Source organism: Gopherus evgoodei, chromosome 1 (genome assembly GCF_007399415.2).
Source record: "Gopherus evgoodei ecotype Sinaloan lineage chromosome 1, rGopEvg1_v1.p, whole genome shotgun sequence".
NCBI classification, from domain to species: Eukaryota; Metazoa; Chordata; order Testudines; family Testudinidae; genus Gopherus; species Gopherus evgoodei.
In genome coordinates this window covers 266,006,750-266,028,190 of record NC_044322.1, presented here as the reverse complement: position 1 = coordinate 266,028,190, position 21,441 = coordinate 266,006,750, and the positions used below count along the sequence as shown (strand labels likewise).

Sequence of the window (21,441 nt, the reverse complement as noted above, 5' to 3'; positions counted from 1 at the left end):
TACTTGGCCTCCAAGCATGTATTTAGTGTATTACAGTGGGTGGGATAAGCTCTGTAGTTAGCTCCCCATCTTTCCTGGCCTGTGTTAACGGTACATCACTTTGCTAACAAATATGCCTAGAGTAGTTTTGCACGAATTTTAGACATGATTGCTGGGAGATGAGAGCAGTGTGTGAATTCGGAGGCATGGGCTGACATATGGACAGATGGATACACTTCCATGTAAATGCTTGGGTCACAGCGCCCTATACACAGTTCTTTTTAGGCTTTTTAAATTGTGTTTTCTGTGATATTTTTAAAAATCAGACCTCTGGCTGCCAGTTTGAGCACATACCACATGGTCTGGCACTACTGGCTGCTGTGCTCATGAAATAGGGCACTTCCTCCCTAACCAGTCTGCTGCAGAGAGGGGTTGATCAGGAGGGAGGCCAAAATCGGGGAATTATTTCAGAACCTCGCAAGGGGGGTGGGGAGGGGCTTGGGAGCTCTTGTTGTGGGAGTAGACGGGTGGGGGGAGTGGCAGAGGTGGGTGGAGACTGGGGAAAGTGGAGGTCTACCCTATAGCCACCCGTTTAGCAACAATAACAGCAGTGAAAATCTCTTCCCCTGCCCTGTCACCCCCATCATACATACCGCAGCAAAAAAGTGCACACTTCGTGTAGCAGGCTCCCTGTCCTCTGATTGCTCCTCCTGCTTAACTACTATAGCTGTCAGCTCCACTGCTGTGTCTGGATCCTGAACCTTCCGAAACGTGCCCTGAGATCCTGGCAATGGCTCAGGCACCCAGTGCAGTTCCTCATCCATCTGACTTTCTCAGTGCACGGAGCCAGTATTTTCCCCACCATGGCATTGCACACAGTCCCTATGCTTTCCAGTCTCACATTGGTCTACAGAAGGATCGGGATCAAGGATTCAGTCCAGTTCATCAAATAATAGGCACGACGTCTGCCCTGCACTTGACCTTCTATTATTGTCCCAGGCTTTGTTGTAATGAACTGTAAGTCCCTTGGTCCTTTCTCTCCCTGTGATGCTCACTGCTCCCAGTGATTCCTATTTCAGCTAGACCCCCTCACACACCATCTCAGAGACCTCCAGAATGCTGCCAATACCCCACAAGTTGGCCTCAGGCTATCTGACAGCACACTCATAGGAAGAACTATTTGGAGCCACACAAGCAATCGAAGCAGAATGGAGCTGATCTCTGTTGGAGAAGCTGACCCCTGGGAAAATAGCCCATGGTGAGTGCAGCCATGCTTTTTGTACAAGTAAGTTATTTGGTGCAAACTTGCTCCCTGTACAGTGAAGTGCAGAAAGTGGACCAGAAAGGGTTCCTAAGCAGTGACTGGTGCACTGTGGGATGATAGTCGGAGAACCATTCAGGAACTATTGCATCAGCAATGTCCACTGGCACTGGCACATGGTGGTCAGCCTTGCCTGAAGCAAAAGTAATGCAGATGATGGTGTGATTGCCTCTGCACTGTTGGAAGTTTCTTTGTGTGTGGGCATGTGGTGTGACAGAGGTGTTGCTGGAAAAGTGGTTAGCACTCTTAGTGCCTTAGATACATCTCTGGTGGCCCTGTTATTCCAGCCTTCTAAACCATTCTACTTATCCTCCACCCTGACCTAGTAGCACTCTTTGGTATTTCTTTTCCAGAGTCCACGCACAATTCCAAATGTGCTTCAATCCTCACACACGCTACCTTTCATTTCAGCCTGGAGTTTCTCCTAGGCAGAGATTACCTATTACCATATTATGACAAATTTTGTGAAGACTGTGTGAGGTAATCGATGCCTACTAAGGGACTAGGTTGAGCCCCTCCAAACTCATTTCACTCATGACCAAAAATTTGAACCCAGTGGGGCAGATACGGCAATTTCCTGAGGTATCCTTGAGGTAGCTTTGACGTCCATTCTTTTAAACATGCGAAGTTTATGTATTATTGTGGAACTTCATGTAATGTCTCTGGGGGGAAAGATAACCAATGAAAACCCTGGGAAGTGTTATGCAAATCAAAGGACTGTTTCAAACAATATACCAGACAAGAATGAACTTTTGGAACAAAGTGGATTTCCCAGGAACTCTCTAGCGGGAGGTGTGGAAATGTAACCCCTCCGGTTATGCAAGAATCAGCCTTTTGAAGCTTTGCCCTGAGGAGGGGACCTTTGTTTGCAGATCACCTGTTACCTGAGGAGCTAACCATCTTTGTGAACTTGTAACCACAGAAAAACCCAGTCGGGGGTATTGAAGGACTGCCTCCTACTAGAGCCCCTGTTGGAGTTGGGGGTGATCTTTGGTAAGCAGGGCTCTTAAATGTTTTTGTTTATATATTATTTTATTGTTTTATTATGTTTTCTCTGTAATGCTTTCACCTTAAGAATGAATGTGCTTGCTTAGAAAGGGCAGTGTGATAACTTGTAACTTCTGGCAATTACATTGTTTACAGCCTCTGGAGGGAGGGTGAAGTGCAGACACAGGCTATTTAAGCAGTCTGGCTTGCTGGGGAACCCATAGTGTAAGCTGGGACCTGTGCAGCCTGGAAGTACCCAGGTCAGGAGGAAGAGAGAGATGGGTCTCCGCCCAAGAGAGGTGACAGCTGAGGAGCCAGAAGTCCTGAGTGGGTGCCAAACTGTGACACCCTGGCCTCCAGAGGTGGGATGCTGCATCAGCTCACTACCCCACCTGGCACAAGTGGCATTGCTTTCCCCTCCCTCAGCAGAATTTCCCTCCATAAATCTCACTGCCTGTTTATAACTCTGCAACATTGCCTGTCAGCGTGTCATCTTCAGCCCTTGTTTTCAGAAATTAATCCTCTCCCAAAGGTTTTATTTTTTAATTTGTTTCTTGTTTCTCTGAGTTTGACCATATGACAGGTGACTGGTGTGATATTGCACAGTGTGTTACACCTTGAAAACATGTTTCTGCCCCCCACCCCCCTCATTTATTTCATTTGTACATTACACTGTCCATTATCAGCTTTGTTTCTCTAAGAGAATAGAGAGATTTAGTGCCATCAAGTCTGGTGCTGAGCAGATCACCTCAGGTAACTGAGTATTCCCATAGGAGGAATCCCTTACTGGAGAGTCTGTGAGGTCTCCAGCGTTTCTTAAGTGGAAAGAGTTGCCAGGCTTCTGGTTTTCAACCAGACCACCAGGTCAAAATAGCACTCTAGCAGCTCCGGTCAGCTCCTATCAGGTCTGCCTTCCCTGGCTCCATGCGGTTCCCGGAAGCAGCTGGCATATCCAGATCCTAGGCACAGGGGCAGCTAGGGGGCTCAGCGTGCTGGCCCCACCCTGAGCACTGGCTTCAAAGCTTCCATTGGCTGGGAACCACCTGCAGGCAAAGGCAGCAGGATGGAGCCCCCTGGCCGCCCCTATGCCTAGGAACTGGATAGGTTGGCTGCTTCCAGGAGCCACTTGAGGTAAGCACCACCCAGAGCCTGTGTCCCAAACCCTTCCTGCACCCCAACACCCTGCCCCAGCCCTGAGCCCCCTCCTGCACCCAAACTCCCTCCCAGAACCTGCACCCCACAACCCCCCTGCACTCCAAACCCTTCGGCCCCAGCCCAGAGCCCCCTCCTGCACCCCAACCCCCTCATTCCTAGCCCCACACCAGAGCCCACACCCCCAGCTGGAGCCCTCACCCTGTCCCACACCCCTACCTCCTGCCCTAGCCCAGAGCTCCCTCCCACACTCCAAACCCCTCAGCCCTACCCCCCAGCCCAGATCCCCCTCCTGCACACCAAACCCCTCATCCCCAACCCCACCTCAGACCCCGCACCCCCTGCAGGAGCCTCACCCCTTCCTGCACCCCAACCCCCATCCTAATCCCGGTGAAAATGAGCGAATGAGTGAGTGTGGGGGAGATTGAGTGACTGAGGGAGGGGGAATGGAATAAGCAGGGGGTGGGGGCCTCAGAGAAGAGGCAGGGAAGGAGCAGGGTCTCGGGGAAGGGGCAGGGCAGGAGTGGGGCAAGGGTGTTTGGTTTTCTGCAATCAGAAAGTTGGCAACCCTAGCAAAGAGCCACATCTAGTCAACCATCTAATATGTAACTAAGGAAAGTGCAAATGGAAGATGTTGGTTGATGCTCAGTGCTGATGATTGACAGCCCTGGGAGCAAAGTCTTTTATTTATCTCCAAAGTCAGGAGAATATGGCTGTGAAAACACCCTGTAAGAAATGAGATCCCTACTCCCCGCGCCTCTCAAAATACAGGCATAAGAACGGCCATTCTGAGTCAGAACCAAAGGTCCATCTAGCCCAGGCAAAATCAAGTGATCCATCCCCTGTCGCCCATTCCCAGCTTCTGGCAAATTTTGTTATTCCCAACCCACAGGCTGAATCTCAGTGGAATCAAAATCCCAGATGCAGATGCTCCCAAAATGTGAAGGAGCTCAAAGCCCAGCGTGATCCAGACTTCATGGCTCAGTTCTATTTCTGTAAAAAGCTGAACCAAACCTGGATGCAAACACCTTTTGAATTTTGTTGCAGCTTGGAGCCAGAACCAACTCTGCCCATATCCTTTATTTTGTGCAGCTACTGTGATGCACTGCTGACGTTTTAACAAGGGGCTGGCTCAAAAATGTCACATTTCATTTGATGACATGGGTGACATTCCTTGTGTAAAATTCCCTCTCCACTCCTCACAAAAATCCATCAGTTTCATTTTCCGCCTCCTAAAAAAGAATTCCGTCAGTTCTATGCCCTTCTGCATATCTGTGAGACACAGATCTGCCTGTAGAGGTTTCCTTCATGTATAGATCTGGAAGGGCCAATCATATGGTGTGAGAGAGAAGGGATTTTTAAGTCCCTACAGCTTCCTGCTGTGGGAATTGTAGCTCAGCTGCTTTTTTTTTTTTTTTTTTTTTCTTTTTTTAATTTTTAGGCTTAACTAAACTAGAGGATTTTCCATTGGTGTAACTTCTTTGGTGCAGCTACATCAATGCCCCCCTTCCCCAGTGTAAACACGCTGCACTGGTGTAAAACCCATTTTACACTGATGCAGAACATCTAAACTGATCCACCGAGGCAGCTACATCAGTGTCGCTACACCGTTGCAACAAACCTCAACACAGGCAGGTCTCTAGCAATTGGCTTGATTCAGTTACATAGACTTATGTTGTCCAGACTGCCTTTGCAAGGAAAAGGCCTAGAGACATGTTTTTAAAAATGAAACCCTTTCCAGGGCCCCAGAGACTGGCTTTCTTAACATGGGGCTTGCAAGGAGAAGCCAAACAAGCTGATCTTTCTAGCTTTAAAAGAAACAGCTCGTGTGCTGAATTGGTCTCTACTTTTCCTTTGAAGTCAATCCAGTAAACTCTACACGTACATGTACTCCCAGAGCAGATGAGATTTGCTTTCTGTTTCAAGCGCTCTGCCTTGTAAAGTGTTGGGTGGAGATTTCAGTTCCTACGGTTTACCTCACTGACAAACTAGAATCCAAAACCTTCAGCCCAACCCTCAGGCCAGGCTTTGGTGTAAGCAACTGCTCTTATAGCACATGTGTTCTGGGGAGCAATTTGACTTTCCAGTTCTCAGTGGTGTGTGAGCGAGTGTTGCCTAGTCAGGGCAGGGCAAGACAAGTCCTGGTGATGCAGAATAAGGCAACCAAGCATCATTATCCTTAGTCACATTAAAAGTGCGACAGGATGGCTTTGGACTAGGGCCCTGTCTTGCAGTCCTCACACAGGCAAAACTCAGTTGATTTCAGTGGGAGGTTTGCCTGCACCCAGGACTGCTGGATTAAGCTGGTGGAACTGAATCCTACACAGTGATTAGCACCTCATAATTCTTTTCTCCTGTCCCAGCTCTTGACTTGGCTCTTTAAAAGAAAATGTTCATGTGCTGTAAACTGGGGAAGGCCAGTGAATGATCAATGATAAAACCATGCAGCCAAAGGAATCGCCTGCCCTAAGAGTGTTTTATCTTTAAAAAGCTCAGACACCACTGGCTTGAATCACAGGAGTATGTGTGTGGATGAGGAGGGGCAGTCCTCCCTGGTGCTAAAAATTGTGATCCTGTCATTCCTCAAAAGAGTGAAGAGTGTGGAAAGACTCTCATTGACTTTATTGAGCTTTGGATCATAGACCATCAGTATTTGGAAGGGGCATGTTTTCTGCTGCATGAAGTGCAGTTCTGTTTTCCTGCTAACACCTAGCTTGGAGCCTCTTCGGAGCAGTGCCATCATCCACAAATTGCTGAAAATTACAAGAATTGTTGGCAAACTGGATTGATTTTACAAGAGCCAAGGGCCCAGTCCTGTGGCCTCTCCACACTCGACATCCCATGGACTTCAATGGGAGCCCGGCATATGGAGGAGATTCCAGGTGTGGCGTCAGTTTAATATCATAGATCCCCCTAGTCTGTCCTTCCAGGGGGATGGGCATGCTGATCTAACAGCTTTTTTTCCATCTCTAACTACTCTGATCCAAAGGACCATCACTGGACACATTTGCTGTGGTCCAAGAGAATGAATGAAACATATGAGAAATAGATGGCTGATATATTTATAATATATTTTCTCCTATTGGCAAGGCCTCAGTTAGGTACAGAATATTACTTACCTTGCTTTGTAAAGAGCTTTGAGATGTATCAATTTTCCACACTATATAATTGTTGAGCATTCCAAGAGTCTAATAATGATTGTGTAGCTTTACATTTTTCTGCAGTGTATTCATGCCTCATTCCCTTGCTTGTCAGTTGCAGATAGGCTGGTAGTTATACTGGGAACCTGTAGAAAGTGTGTGTGCTTACTTTGTATTTTTTAGGAACTTCAGAACCTATTGGGCCAGATCCTTAGCAAGTATAAATTGGCATCATTCTGTTGACTTCAATTCCAGCTGTGAGTCTTCCCCCTTATAATGTTTCAGGTCTTCTTCTTCTTCCTTTATTTCTCAGTGACAGAGGGAAAGAGGAGTTATTTTTTAAGCATATGCTCCCTGTTCACTTATTCCAGTGAGATAACTGGCTTTGACTGCTTTACTGTCTGAAGTATACTTTCCTATAGTGCCTTATGTTTTCCTCTGAACATTTGTTGACACTGAGTAATTAACATGAAAGCAGTATGGATGGGCTTTGATTGAATAATTCAGCTAGATAGCTGTTAAGGGATTAAAAGCAATTCCATGGCCAAGATTATACATCTTTAAAATTGTGATAATATCAAGGAGCAAACGGATTTATAATTTAATGGGAGGAGGTGGAGTAGGGGGGCATCAAACGTTCTTTTTCCATGTTTGATAGAAAGATTACAGAGGATGCATTTGGTGTGCAGAAGTTTGTTAAAGTTGTTGAGCATTTTCCTAAGGATAGCACTACTTGTCTTTCTTGTAAACAGTAATTGCATCAAATGAAGAGAATTCTTCTGTTCAACATTTTTATTAAAACATTAGTTCCCAGGATGACAAGTTGAATCATCCTCTGTTTTCAAAGTCTGATAATGATACACTTTAGAAGCTTTGAAGAAAACTTTTGTCTAGACAGGTGCAGCTTAGGAAAGCTTTTGAACTGTAGCATTCATTAGAAAATTTTGTTGACATTGTTACATATAAGATTTTTGTATTTTGTATTTGGGAATTCTTCAGCAATCTCATACTTCCTTGTGCTAAAACAAAGCACAATACTTGTATGAGAACAGGGACTGTGAGAAAACAAAATACAGAGCTTTCTGTCCCAAAAGGATCTTTTTTCCCAGTACAGTATTTCCACGGAAGGAGTTTCATTCCCAACTAGCAGTTCATTTCCAGCCTTCATAAATAATAATCATCTACTGGTGGCTATTACATTTTAATTCTTTAATCTTTTGTGTCTGGTTGGCATTATTAGAAGGCTTCACAATTGTTAAAAGGAGTAAAATATCCAACTTGAAAACAATAATAATAACTATGATCACAAACTTATTGAAAAGTTTCTCTGCAACAAATTCACTTGATTTGAACCCTAGCGGTCTTTTTTCTCAGTATTATTTCCCGTACCCAGGGTTTGTTTCTGAGGGCAGAACATTAAAGATTTACAGGTAACAAAATGGAGCCACCTAACAATGCGAAGGCCCAGTCAGCGTCTAGCTCATGTGGCGGGGGGGAGGGAGTCGTGTTCACATGCAGTCTCTGTGCTCTACCGAGTGCAACTGCTGCTCTCTCTTAGCATGTCCTGGGTCACCAGCCACCTGAAAGGAAGCTGGGAGGGGGAAGAGCCATGTCATCATCCCCCTTTCTGCCCAGCAGAGCTAGCTGGCCACAGAGGGGAAGGCATGCAGCACTCTCTTTATACGCCAGGAAAACCCAGGAGGGGTGTGGGGGCTTGGGGCTGGCTCTGCGAAGTCCCCAATACAGGCCTTTGAGGTACAATGTGATTTGAAAAACTCTTTAGAATTCTATCCAGTACCCTCCACCCAGGAGATAACATGGTCATTCTGTCCATATTTAGGTTTATTGGCTTGGATTGATTTCACTGTTAATGATACTTATATATATATATATACACAATGCTTTTAATCTTTGAAGCACTTTACAACAATTAAGATTCACAGCCTCCACATGAGGTACTATAGGTGAATAGGCATTATTCTTAGATAACAAAGGTTTGCATGAAAAACACAACAGTCTTAACTATAGAGTCACAACCAGCACCTCTATAATCACAAACCCCATTGTACAGATTGGGAAACTGAGGACGGAGGGTTAAAATCTCTAGTCTGAGGCCTCAAAGGGAGTCAGGACTGGTCTACACCTAAAAATTGGATCAACCTAATTACATCACTCAGGGATGTGAGAAAGATTTTGCACCATGTGCAATGTAGTTAGATAGACCTAATCCCCTCATAGATGCAGGTACAGTAACTCCTCACTTAACGTTGTAGTTATGTTCCTGAAAAAATGTGACTTTAAGTGAAACGATGTTAAGAGAATCCAATTTCCCCATAAGAATTAATGTAAATAAGGGGTGGGGGTTAGGTTCCAGGGACATTTTTTTCACTAGACAAAAAAACTATATATTACATAGATATACACACAGTATATGTTTTAAACAAACAATTTAATACTGTTCACAGCGATGGTGATTGTGAAGCTTGGTTGAGGTAGTGAAGTTAGAGGGTGAAAGAGGGTGGGATATTTCCCAGGGAATGCCTTGCTGCTAAATCAGTGGTTCTCAAACTTTTGTACTGGTGACCCCTTTCACACAGCAAGCCGCTGAGTGCGACCCCCCTCCATATAAATTAAAAATACTTTTTTATATATTTAACACCATTATAAATGCTGGAGGCAAAGCAGGGTTTGGGGTGACGGCTGACAGCTCATGACCCCCCCCCACAACCTCGTGACCCCTTGGGGGGTCTCGACCCCCAGTTTGAGAACCCCTGTGCTAAATGATTAACTAGCACTCGGCTGAGCCCTCAAGGGTTAACACGTTGTTAATGTAGCCTCTCACTCTACAAGGCAGCAGGAATGGAGGGGAGGGTAGATAGATTAACAGACAGAGACAGACACACACCTTGTGTGTGGGAGACAGAGAAATGCACACTGCCGCTTTAAGTAAGCTGACCCACTCTTAAGGGCGTTGTCTTGGATCAGGAAGTTGAGACAGCAGCTGCTGCCCCAGGCTCTCTCTGTCGCTCTCTCTATCTGAGTCCCCACCCTGCTCTATATGGAGAAGAAATGGTAAGTGGGGTGTAGGAGTGGGGGGGACACCCTGACATTAGCCCCCTTCATCCCCCTCCCCCGCACAGCAAGCAGGCGGCTCGGGGAGCAGCTCCAAGGTACAGGGCAGGAGCAGCAAATGGAAGTGGGGGGGGAGAGATAGCTGCATTTGCTAGCCTGCTGGGTGGCTGCTGCACAGGGAACTCAGGGGATCAGAGAGCTGATAGGGGGGGCTGCCGGTCCACCCTGGTTCCAAGCCCTCACCTGCTAGCTGCAACAGGCTGCTCTTCCATTAAGCAGTGGACAAAGCAGGTGGCTGCCAAATGTTAGAAGGGAGCATTGCACAGCTTTAAACGAGCATGTTCCCTAATTGATCAGCAATGTAACAACGACTTTATGTGAGGAGTTACTGTAGGTTGATGGAAGAATTCTTCTGCCAACCTAACTACTACCTCTTGGATATCTGGATTACCTGCATCAGAGGAAAAACCCCACAACTCAAGAGGAATGTTGATAAACACAGGGGTGGGGGGTTCAGAGAAGAGCCACAAGAATGATTAAAAGATTTATAGACTCAAGGAGCTCAATCTTTTTATCTTAACAAAGAGAAGGTTACAAAGCTAGATAAATTCTAAGACGTACCTTTTTAATGGTGAGAATAATTAACCATGTGTCGTGGTAGATTATCCATCACTGACAATTTTAAAATCAAGATTGGATGTTTTTCTAAAAGATCCGCTCTAGGAATTATTTTGGGAAATTCTATACCCTGTGTTATAGAGGTCAGACTAGATGATCGTAATTGTTCCTTCTGGCCTTAGACTCTGTGAATCTATTGTGTGGAACGCATCTAGACTATGATACTTCAGGACCATAGCTCTGCCGCTGTAGTATAGACATGGCCTTAATATCCAAAGCCAAGAGTAGAAGCCAGGAAAGTCTGGAATCCTAGTCCTGTTCTCAGACTACTACCTTATCCCTCCACCACCAAAGATAAACATGAAAACATATACACCTGAAAAGATGTATTCCAACTCTGGAAACTCATCCATACCCCTACAGAGAACTGCCCAAGCAGCAGGAAGTGCACTGTCTGGAAACTGGAAGCAGCCCTGCTTCAAAAGGGGAACATAGCCAGTATATAAAGAGCAGGGGACTAAGCCTCAGTGCTTCACTATCATTTTTAACAGTGCTTTTTAGTACTATTAGAGCTGAGTGAATAATTCATAGCAAATAACTCATGAACCAATTTTAGCTCCTTGTTGTTTGTGAATTGTTCATAGACAGATGATTGTATCTCCAAATGTTTTTCTTCTTTAAAATTATTTGCTGAATAATTTTGATCTTTAAATTGCTAGCGAGCAGCTCATTACTAGAAATCAATATGGAATATACAAAATTTGAAATGAGAGCTGTGCGGGTTAGTTCTAATTGGATACATATGTCAAATAATCATTTTTTCATTCCCTAATTGAATGAGGAGGACACTTAACAGGTTTACATTGCAACTATTCATATTTCTGAGTTTAACATTTGCTTTCTGTCAATTTGTGTGAGAGTTATAGATTTAAGGCCAGAAGGACCATTGTGATCATCTAGTGTGACTTCCTGTATAACATAGGCCATAGGACGTCCCCAAATTAATTCCTGTTTGAACTAGTGCGTATTTTTTTAGAAAAGCTTCCAATCTTGATTTAAAAGTTTCCAGTGATGGAGAATCTACCACAACCCTTGGTAAGTTGTTCCACTATTAAAAATGTGTACCTTATTTCTAGTCTCAGTTTGTCTAGCTTCAACTTCCAGCCATCGGATCTTGTTACAGCTTTGAGACCTCTATTACCATGTTTCTGTTCCCTTTGTAGGTACTTACAGACCGTGATCAGGTCACCTCTTAACCCACTCTTTGTTAAGCTAAACAAATTGAGCTCCTTGAGTCTAGTTTCCCCTGTTCCCTGAAAATTCAGTTTCTGGGAACATTTCTCATTCACTAATCTCCACAAAAAATGAAAATAAAAACAGTCAGAGTTAATTCAATTTTTTTATTTAAGCAAATATTCATGGACATGTTTTGAGGTATCTGACCAGCACTAATGTTCATTCATATTTGTACATGAACATTTTCAGGATTTCACTCAAGGTATCTGGAAAGGGAGATAAGGAGAGAAAACCATCAAATCAAAGTGATCCCATACGTAGAAATTTGGAAATGTTGTGGAGGAGGGGAGTTTGAAAGTTTATTTTGGTATTATTTTAAAGTTGGGGGGTAGCTCATTTGGAGTGGGAAGAGAGAGAATACATTCTGGGTCTTGTTCAACACATCCCTTAAGCACATGCGTAACTTTAAGCACATACTTTAGTTCTTTGCTGAATCAGGGTCTTGGAGAGGAGTAAATGATGAAAAAAAGAACTTTGAGAGATTTGGAGAAAAACTCTGATTGCCTTTTGAGTGACAATGGCTCAAATTAAATATATATTGTAGAGCTTGAGGTATGTATTTTAGAAAAGTCTGTTTTAAACAGTAATACAGTACTTTAAATGTAAGGAAAAATGCCCACATTTTCATATGAATGTAGCTTGATATATTTCAGCCTTTCTGTAGACACTAGTACATGACCACTGCGGGAGTATGTTTCCATGCATATTACCTCCAACCATCAAATAGATGTCATGATCAATAACATTTGTCTTCAAATACAATTTATATAAATGAAGGTGCACAGGGAAAAGGTGGATGTCTTCACCACAATTTCATCACTATTACTTTGTCTGATTGGGATTTTACAGAACTCTATTTAGCACATTAATTTAGTGTTGGTTAGGATGGAAATTTCAGTCTGCCATTTGCTGAGAGCAATTCTTTAAAATAAGTCCCAAATTTTCTTCACATACTCACACCTGCAAAGCATCCTAATTATGGACCATCAGCTTGCATTAAAAAGGACATTGCCAAATAGATTTAATCTGAAATGTAGATTTCATTTTTTAAACATTTGTTTTTCAAAACCTAATATTAATAGAAATTTTGCATGAGTTTTAAAAATGTTGGTGAAATATATGTTATCTAATTTTTACACCCTCTTTCCCTCCCACCCCTCAACCACAATATTTGCAAACCAAACATTGCATCATTGTATCAGTGCATGGAAACTAGAAAATAAACCTGACTAGGAAAAAACTCCAAACCTGGTTAATCTTTTTTCATTTTCCCACTGAGTGAAATGCAAACAGTAATCCAACAGCATAAAAGGTGAAGAGTAATTTAGATTTTAAAAACTGTTTCAAGTTTAATAATCTAAACCACAATTAGTAAACACAACTGAGGAAATTTGAAAGGAATTTGTGTATCTTTACAGACCACTTGTAGGCTACGTGCATGCAGCAACAGTGAAAAGGTCTTCTCAGAGACTGAAGATACCTTTATTTTCCCAGGCTCTTTCCTCTTTCGTGGGATACATTTTGACCTGTAGAAAAATCATGTGGATTTAGATACCATAACAGAGTTTTTGATTGGTCTTGAAGGCATCTGTTTCTGAAGAGGATGTTTCCTAGATGCAAGTCTCCTCAAACTCACTGTATGGAGATGAAGGTAAAGAGGTTTTAGACTCCCCATCACTGTTGCATTCCCTTCTTAGATCAGGACTGGAAGCAACTGTAGCCTCCTTAGCAGATATTGTTTCCTTAGTGGTAGACCCTAATGGCTGACAGTCCAGCAAACTCTGAAGGTGTTTAATGTAATTTATTGCGGCTCTTAGGGTCTCCACTTTGCTGAGGCGTTTGTCTGCAAGCTCCTTGGGAAGATGTTCTCGGAGGCGTGCATATCCCTCATTCACACAACGCACTCTTTGCCTCTCTCTCTCATTTCTCTTTCGAATGAAGGCAGGCTCAAAAGTATAGTCATAGACTCCTACATATCCAGAGAAAGGGATGTAGGAAAATCTACCTGAATAACCACAGTAGGCTTGGTCCCAATAATTTGGATCGAAATGGAAGGGAACACCAAAGGGCTCTCTTAGTGGTAACCCATGAGGATTCACATGGTTATTTCCCATGGACATAGCTCCTGAGAATAACATCCCATTCAATAGTCCAGCATCTTTATTGCTGTCCATTGTTTACCAGTGCAATTTTAATCTCAAATTTGGCTTCCAAATCTTGCATTAATCCATGCATGGAGGAAACATTTGTATTGGGGTCCTCTGCCCCACAGTCTGCTCCGTTCTTGTGGGTGAGATCTATGTCCAGATTTAAAGGCAAAACTAACAATTCATGAAATCCACTATATGACTGAAAATCAGCTCTACTCCTCAATCTTTTATAGAGGCAGGATGCCATCTAATTTATAGACCGGCTTTTAGGACTATCATTCCACACTTTAAACCCAGCATTTCCTCTGATCTTCATCTTTCAAAAGATAATAAGAGGGTTCCTGTATTCTTTTTCTTCTAGCTTGAAAGTGTATCCATAGAGTTAATACCAAACATAAACAAGCTTCCAGGCTCTAAACACTTCTCTTGTATTGTAACCCACAATGTCTTTTGATAAAGTTGTCTCCAAAAGATGGGTAATTTCCAAAGTTTATAGGGATCTTCAAAGTTTTGGCAGAACTCCTCCCACTCAGGAACCAAAGATCTCCTGTCAGCTGAAAAACTAGCCAAAGGCTTTTCACACTGTAATCCAAAATACATCTGCAGCCTTTGTTGTTTCTGCTGATTCAATCTAACTGAAGCGGGTTCCCCAGCAGTATGCAAAACTTATATGGTATCTCTTTAGCTTTCTAGGAAGGCTGAGAGATCATCAAAGGAAAGAGTGCTCTCTTGTGGTTGCAAGTCATCTCACATCAAGATTACATATGTGCCTCCAAGAAAGGAAATCAGTGTTTTCTTGGTGTTTTCTTCAGTTGAAAAGAAAGCTTTTCCAGCAAGTTCTGAGGAGAACTGGGTTCAAAAATTCAAAATATATTTTTTGAGAAAATGTTCATAATTTTTGTTTTTCACTGAAATTTTGGTCTGATGGAAAATGGTCTGATCATCTCTGGTGAGGACCACCTGCCTTAACAAAACAAAAAAAAACCCAACCCTTAAATTGCCCCCCAAATGGCAGTGCTGCTGTTACAACATGTTTGGCTAGATTCTGGCCCGTGAAATCAGTGAAAGTTAGGTTCCTAAGCACCTTTAAGGATTTGGGCCTAAATAAGTGAACAAAATTCCCCATGTCAAGAAATATGCATGTGCTGGTGCAGAGTCTGAAGCTGGCAGTAGTGATATCAATATGCACTTTTAAAAAAGTATGCTTGGCTTTTTGTATGAGGTTATTTTGCAATCCTAAAAACCATTTTAAAAGTAGCCTGTTTTTTAATTTTCAGAGTATGCTCGACTTGGGGACCATTGCAAACAGTCCTGAGGCTGCCCTGACTTATGCCACAGGCAGAATCAGCCCCAAGAAGCCTCAGAAATTGGGGAAGCACAAAGGTGGCATGTAGCCACTCCTCCACCTCTGGGTCCTACACTCAGCACAGCTCAACCAGCCCAGAGGACTGGGGCCATAGTGTTTTATACTATTAATGCAGAACATCAGAACAGCCATACTGGGTCAGACCAAAGGTTCCGATCTAGCTCAGTATCCTGATAATGGCCAGTGCCAGATACTTCAAAGGGAACGAACAGAACAGGTGCTCATCAAGTGATCCATTAGAATTAGAATGATACTTTTCATAAGGCATGAAAACATTTTATATCAACACTGGCTGTCTTTCTAAAAGATAAGCTAAAGCTCAAACAAAAGTCATGGGCTTGCTGCATGAATTATTGGGGGAGGTTCTATTGTTGTTTAGGCAGGAGGGCAGACTAGATGATCATAAAGGTCCATTCTGGTCTTAACATCTGTGAAAACACTGGGTCATAATGGAACTCTCACCATAACAGCTTTTGCTCTCAGCAAACACTAGCGTAGCCATGATTTCATGATTTGTTTTTAATTTAACAAATGAAAATAGTCGGGGTTTTATTTGTTTTATTATTTAAACCTCACCCTGTGGCTTTTGTGACTCAAACACTACAGTATTGTCTAGATTAGGGACTAAGATTCTCTAGAAACAAATGGGATGCTGAATGGTCTGTTGTCGTTGTCCAACTCAAAAAGCAAACAGCTTAAATGGAAATAGATTTGTATAATTCTTCCATTTAAAATAGTTTAATGTGTCATTAGCAACACAGAACTGGCACTTATTTTTTAAGCTATGTGATTTTAAACAGACAGTGTACCTTTAAAAGCTCAGAAAAATTCCCTGCTGCTGTTTAAAATCCTGGATGGTCTTTGGAGTCTCTAAAACCATTCCTAGTGTCTAGCCATGTTCAAAAGGCAGAATTATATTTCAATTCAGTAACACAAACATTGTTTGTTGCCATCAGACTTTTATTTCAGTGTTTACTGTAAACACCACTCACCTACAGTTCCCAGAGCACTGAAAACCCCCCTATGTTAAAGGGATACACGATTTTCCTAAAGTAAATCCATTTTCTTAATTCTTTTAAAATATAAAATGATCATAGATGAAATATTGATTTGAATGATCAGAAAAGCCAGTTGCATATCAGAGTCCACACTGGCAGGTGATGATTTGCTTCAGCAACATGAGAAAAGTGAAAATGTGCTGCCAAGTTTTGTTGATTGGATTATCATATTAACAAACTAATGGTATTCTCTCAGGCTGAAGTTTGCCTCTTGCAGATGTCAAAGTTAGATTCAGGACTCAGTTTGTTAGACCACTCTGTTTTATAAGCACACTGCTCTGCTAATAACACCCAGATAATGTGAGCGCCATGCAAGACACAAACTATCTTATTTATACAGATAAAAGGGCGAGCACTTAACAAGATAACAAAGGAAGCAGAATCTGATAAGTTTACCTGGGCTAGGCATGCATATCTTATTTGCTTACTAACTATTACCGATCTTCTGTTAATGTTTCGCCATTAGCACCCTTGTTTATGCCTAATGTTTCTTTTCCTGGCACCTGTATTTCAACATTTCTTATTTCTGCTTAAAGGTACATACAACATTTCTTTAATCCATTCTTATTTTTACAATATAATTCATTCTACTTTCACAATCCCTCCTTTTGGTCAAGCTCACGCCATGACCAACATTTTACTGGCCTCCACCTATTAACCATTCTTTATTTCTTTGTTCATCAGCAATATTCAAAATCATCATATTAGCACTCTGTTTTGGGGCAGTCACCTGGGTGGCATGCCTTACACGATTTTGGATACAACAGGAGACTAACAGAAAACATACAAAAATTATTAGGATTCCAAACAGGATAGTCAGGGCTCCCTGAAACAACCAGATTCCTATGCCAGAGAAATTGAACAGGTTACTTAGCCACTTTCATAAAGAACTTGGCTCTTTAGGGGGAAGATGCATGATTTGTTCTAAGTGGCGAGCGCAATCTATTACCTCATTGGTGTTTTTTTTTTTCTTTCTTTTTCCAGTGAGAGCACAGTATCCTCCTTTGGCTGCCAGCACTATGTTCAATCCCTGACAATTTTGGAGGGCCATCTGTCGGATCACCCCTGTTTCTTTGGCCAGGGCTTTTAAACTTTCTCCAATTTTATTTGCCATTATTTTAACTACTATTTGTAACCTCAGGGGCCTTTTTTTGCATGGTGTATTACTCCCCCAAGTGGGATAAAGGAACTGCCAATAGTCTCTTCCCAGGTGCCATTGCTGTTCCATATTGTGTTAAAAGGACAAGGTCCTCCAGTGAGGTCTGTGGAATTGAGTGGGATAGCCAGGACAGGAACACCTGTTTGAGAGTGGGCTGGGATGTGGCTGCAAACCCAGCATTTAGAAATATTAAGGGTTTGAGCTATCCACACTTGCTGCTGGATAAAAGAATTGTCATTGTGGATTCCCCAGACCTTAAGACACCAGCAGCTGAGGAACAGGTGCCACCAGAGGCGCATGTTGAAGGCAGGGCCCTTCTGGTTCTGACAGCCTCAACTGAGGGAACCGCAGTCACAGTTTTACGTCCACCAGGCAGCAGGTGCTAGGCTCACTACTGCTTCTTCTCAGGCCTTGCTTTAGGTCGTCGTCTGCTTCTGGCAAACCTTACGAGAGCGTAGATTGTAAGGTATTGCAGGCTGTTCCTCTACGTCTTCTTCTGGAGTCAAAATTGACTCTGTGTGGTCCTGAGGTGGTGATTGGTTCGCTGGGGGTGGAGCATTCTTACACTGTGAAGCATGTATCTACTCTACGATGCCAGACAGTTTAACAGCCGTCTGACTAGTAAGCAGTACCTGATGATTCTTTGTTGTTGTTTTTTGAAGTCTCTTTGCTTCTTTCCTTGACACTGGCTATAACAATGGCCTTCACACCTTACCTTTTCCTGATGCGTACATTTCTCATTCACAGAAACAGATTGAGAATACAAACAGTAGTATTTTATATTGAGCAAAAAGGCATTGCAAATTAAACCTTGCTGTTTTACAATTAATAACCAAGACAATTTACATTGAGACTCAGGCCTTCAATGTTTCCTTAATTTACTTAACTGTGGCTATGTCTACACTAAAGGATAATTTCGAATTAACATAAACCGGTTTTATAAAACAGATATTATAAAGTCGATTGCATGCGGCCACACTAGGCACATTAATTTGGCGGTGTGCATCCATGGTCCGAGGCTAGCATCGATTTCCGGAGTGTTGCACTGTGGGTAGCTATTCCGTAGCTATCCCATAGTTCCCGCAGTCTCCCCTGCCCCTTGGAATTCTGGGTTGAGATCCTAGTGCCTGATGGGGCAAAAATCATTGTCGTGGGTGGTTCTGGGTACAGCCTCACCCCTCCCTCCGAGAAAGCAGCAGACAACCATTTCGCACCTTTTTTCCTGGGTGAACTGAGCAAACGCCATAGCACAGCAAGCATGGACCCTGCTCAGATCAATAGTGCAATCGTGGACGTTGTAAACACCTCGCGCATTCTCGTGCTATGGTGAACCATGAACTGCAAAGGCAGGCGAGGAGGCGGCAGCTATGGCAGCGCGGCGACAAGAGTGATGAGGACATGGACACTGAATTCTCCCTAACCGTGGGCCCCTGTGCTTTGGAGCTTCTGCTGGTAATGGGGGAGGTTCTACCCATTGAACGCCGATTTTGGGCCCGGGAAACAAGCACAGACTGGTGGGACCGCATAGTTCAGACTGCTGTCCAGAGCGGTCACAGTGGTGCACTGTGGGATACCACCTGGAGGCCAATACCGTCAATTTGTGGCCACACTAACCCTAATCCAATATGGTAATACCGATTTTAGCGCTACTCCTCTTGTTGGGGAGGAGTACAGAAACCTATTTAAAGAGACCTTTATATCGATATAAAGGGCCTCGTTTTGTGGACGGGTACAGCATTAAATCGGTTTAACACTGCTAAAATCGGTTCAAACACGTAGTGTAGACCAGGCCTTAGGGGAGAGTCTGATGATAGGGAATCTCCAGGTTATAGTCAGGAACAGAGGACAGAAGAGGGTAATGTAAGGGCCGGATCAGATGATAAACAGTCACATAAAAAAGAATCTGGCACATCAGATAAGGGCAGACAAATAAACAGGGACAAGTTTTTAAAGTGCTTGTTCACAAATGCTAGAAGTCTAAATAATAAGATGGGTGAACTAGAATGCCTTGTGATAAAGGAAGATATTGATATAATAGGCATCTCAGAAACCTGGTGGACTGAGGACAATCAATGGGACACAATCATTCCGGGGTACAAAATATATCGGAAGGATAGAACAGGTCGTGCAGGGGGAGGAGTGGCACTATATGTGAAAGAAAACGTAGATTCAAATGAAGTAAAAATCTTAAGCAAATCCACATATTCCATAGAATCGCTATGGATAGAAATTTCATGCTCTAATAAAAATATAACATTAGGGATCTATTATCGACCACCTGACCAGGACAGTAATAGTGATGATGAAATGCTAAGGGAAATTAGAGATGCTATCAAAATTAAGAACCCAATAATAGTGGGGGATTTCAATTATCCCCATATTGACTGGGAACATTTCACTTCAGGATGAAATGCAGAGATAATATTTCTCGATACTTTAAATGACTGCTTCATGGAGCAACTGGTACGGGAACCCACAAGGGGAGAGGCAACTCTAGATTTAATCCTGAGTGGAACGCAGGAGCTGGTCCAAGAGGTAACTATAGCAGAACCGCCTGGAAATAGTGACCATAATACAATAGCATTCAACATTCCTGCGGCGGGAAGAACACCTCAACAGCCCAACACTGTGGCATTTAATTTCAAACCAGGGAACTATACAAAAATGAGGGAGTTAGTTAAACAAAAGTTAAAAGGTACAGTGATTAAAGTGAAATCCCTGCAAGTTGCATGGGCCCTTTTTAAAGACACCATAATAGAGGCCCAAATTCAATGTATACCTCAAATTAAGAAACACAGTAAAAGGACTAAAAAAGAGCCACCATGGCTTGACAACCATGTAAAAGAAGCAGTGAGAGATAAAAAGACTTCCTTTAAAAAGTGGAAGTCAAATCCTAGTGAGGTAAATAGAAAGGAGCACAAACACTGCCAGATTAAGTGCAAGAGTGTAATAAGAAAAGCCAAAGAGGAGTTTGAAGAACGGCTAGCCAAAAACTCCAAAGGTAATAACAAAATGTTTTTTAAGTACATCAGAAGCAGGAAGCCTGCTAAACAACCAGTGGGGCCCCTTGACGATCAAAATACAAAAGGAGCGCTTAAAAACGATAAAGTCATTGCGGAGAAACTAAATGGATTCTTTGCTTCAGTCTTCACGGCTGAGGATGTTAGGGAGATTCCCAAACCTGAGCCGGCTTTTGTAGGTGACAAATCTGAGGAACTGTCACAGATTGAAGTGTCACTAGAGGAGGTTTTGGAATTAATTGATAAACTCAACATTAACAAGTCACCGGGACCAGATGGCATTCACCCAAAAGTTCTGAAAGAACTCAAATGTGAAGATGCAGAACTATTAACTAAGGTTTGTAACCTGTCCTTTAAATCAGCTTCTGTACCCAATGACTGGAAGTTAGCTAATGTAACGCCAATATTTAAAAAGGGATCTAGAGGTGATCCCGGCAATTACAGACCGGTAAGTCTAACGTAGGTACCGGGCAAATTACTTGAAACAATAATTAAGAATAAAATTGTCAGACACATAGAAAAACATAAACTGTTGAGCAATAGTCAACATGGTTTCTGTAAAGGGAAATTGTGTCTTACTAATCTATTAGAATTTTTTGAAGGGGTCAACAAACATGTGGACAAAGGGGGATCCAGTGGACATAGTGTACTTAGATTTCCAAAAAGCCTTTGACAAGGTCCCTCACCAAAGACTCTTACATAAATTAAGCTGTCATGGGATAAAAGGGAAGGTCCTTTTATGGACTGAGAACTGGTTAAAAGACAGGGAACAAAGGGTAGGAATTAATGGTAAATGGAGACGGGTAACTAGTGGTGTTCCCCAAGAGTCAGTCCTAAAACCAATCCTATTCAATTTATTCATAAATGATCTGGAGAAAGGGATAAATAGTGAGGTGGCAAAGTTTGCAGATGATACTAAACTACTCAAGATAGTCAAGACCAAAGCAGATTGTGAAGAACTTCAAAAAGATCTCACAAAACTAAGTGATTGGGCAACAAAATGGCAAATGAAATTTAATGTGGATAAATGTAAAGTAATGCACATTGGAAAAAAATAACCCCAACTATACATACAATATGATGGGGGCTAATTTAGCTACAACAAGTCAGGAAAAAAATCTTG

The 21,441-nt window shown here is 42.7% G+C and overlaps 1 protein-coding gene across 1 annotated transcript; it reads right to left on the bottom strand.

The window, feature by feature from the left end:
- Nucleotides 1–13,023: 13,023 nt before the first annotated feature.
- On the bottom strand, nucleotides 13,024–13,739 carry ASCL4 (achaete-scute family bHLH transcription factor 4). The gene has a single exon (XM_030553577.1). It carries the CDS (start codon nucleotides 13,737–13,739, stop codon nucleotides 13,176–13,178), a length of 564 nt encoding a protein of 187 aa, XP_030409437.1. The 3' UTR covers nucleotides 13,024–13,175.
- Between the last annotated feature and the right edge of the window lie 7,702 nt (nucleotides 13,740–21,441).

Excerpts from the sequence above, each read along its gene's own strand:
- ASCL4 (XM_030553577.1), bottom strand. The coding sequence starts at position 13,739 with ATGGACAGCAATAAAGATGCTGGACTATTGAATGGGATGTTATTCTCA.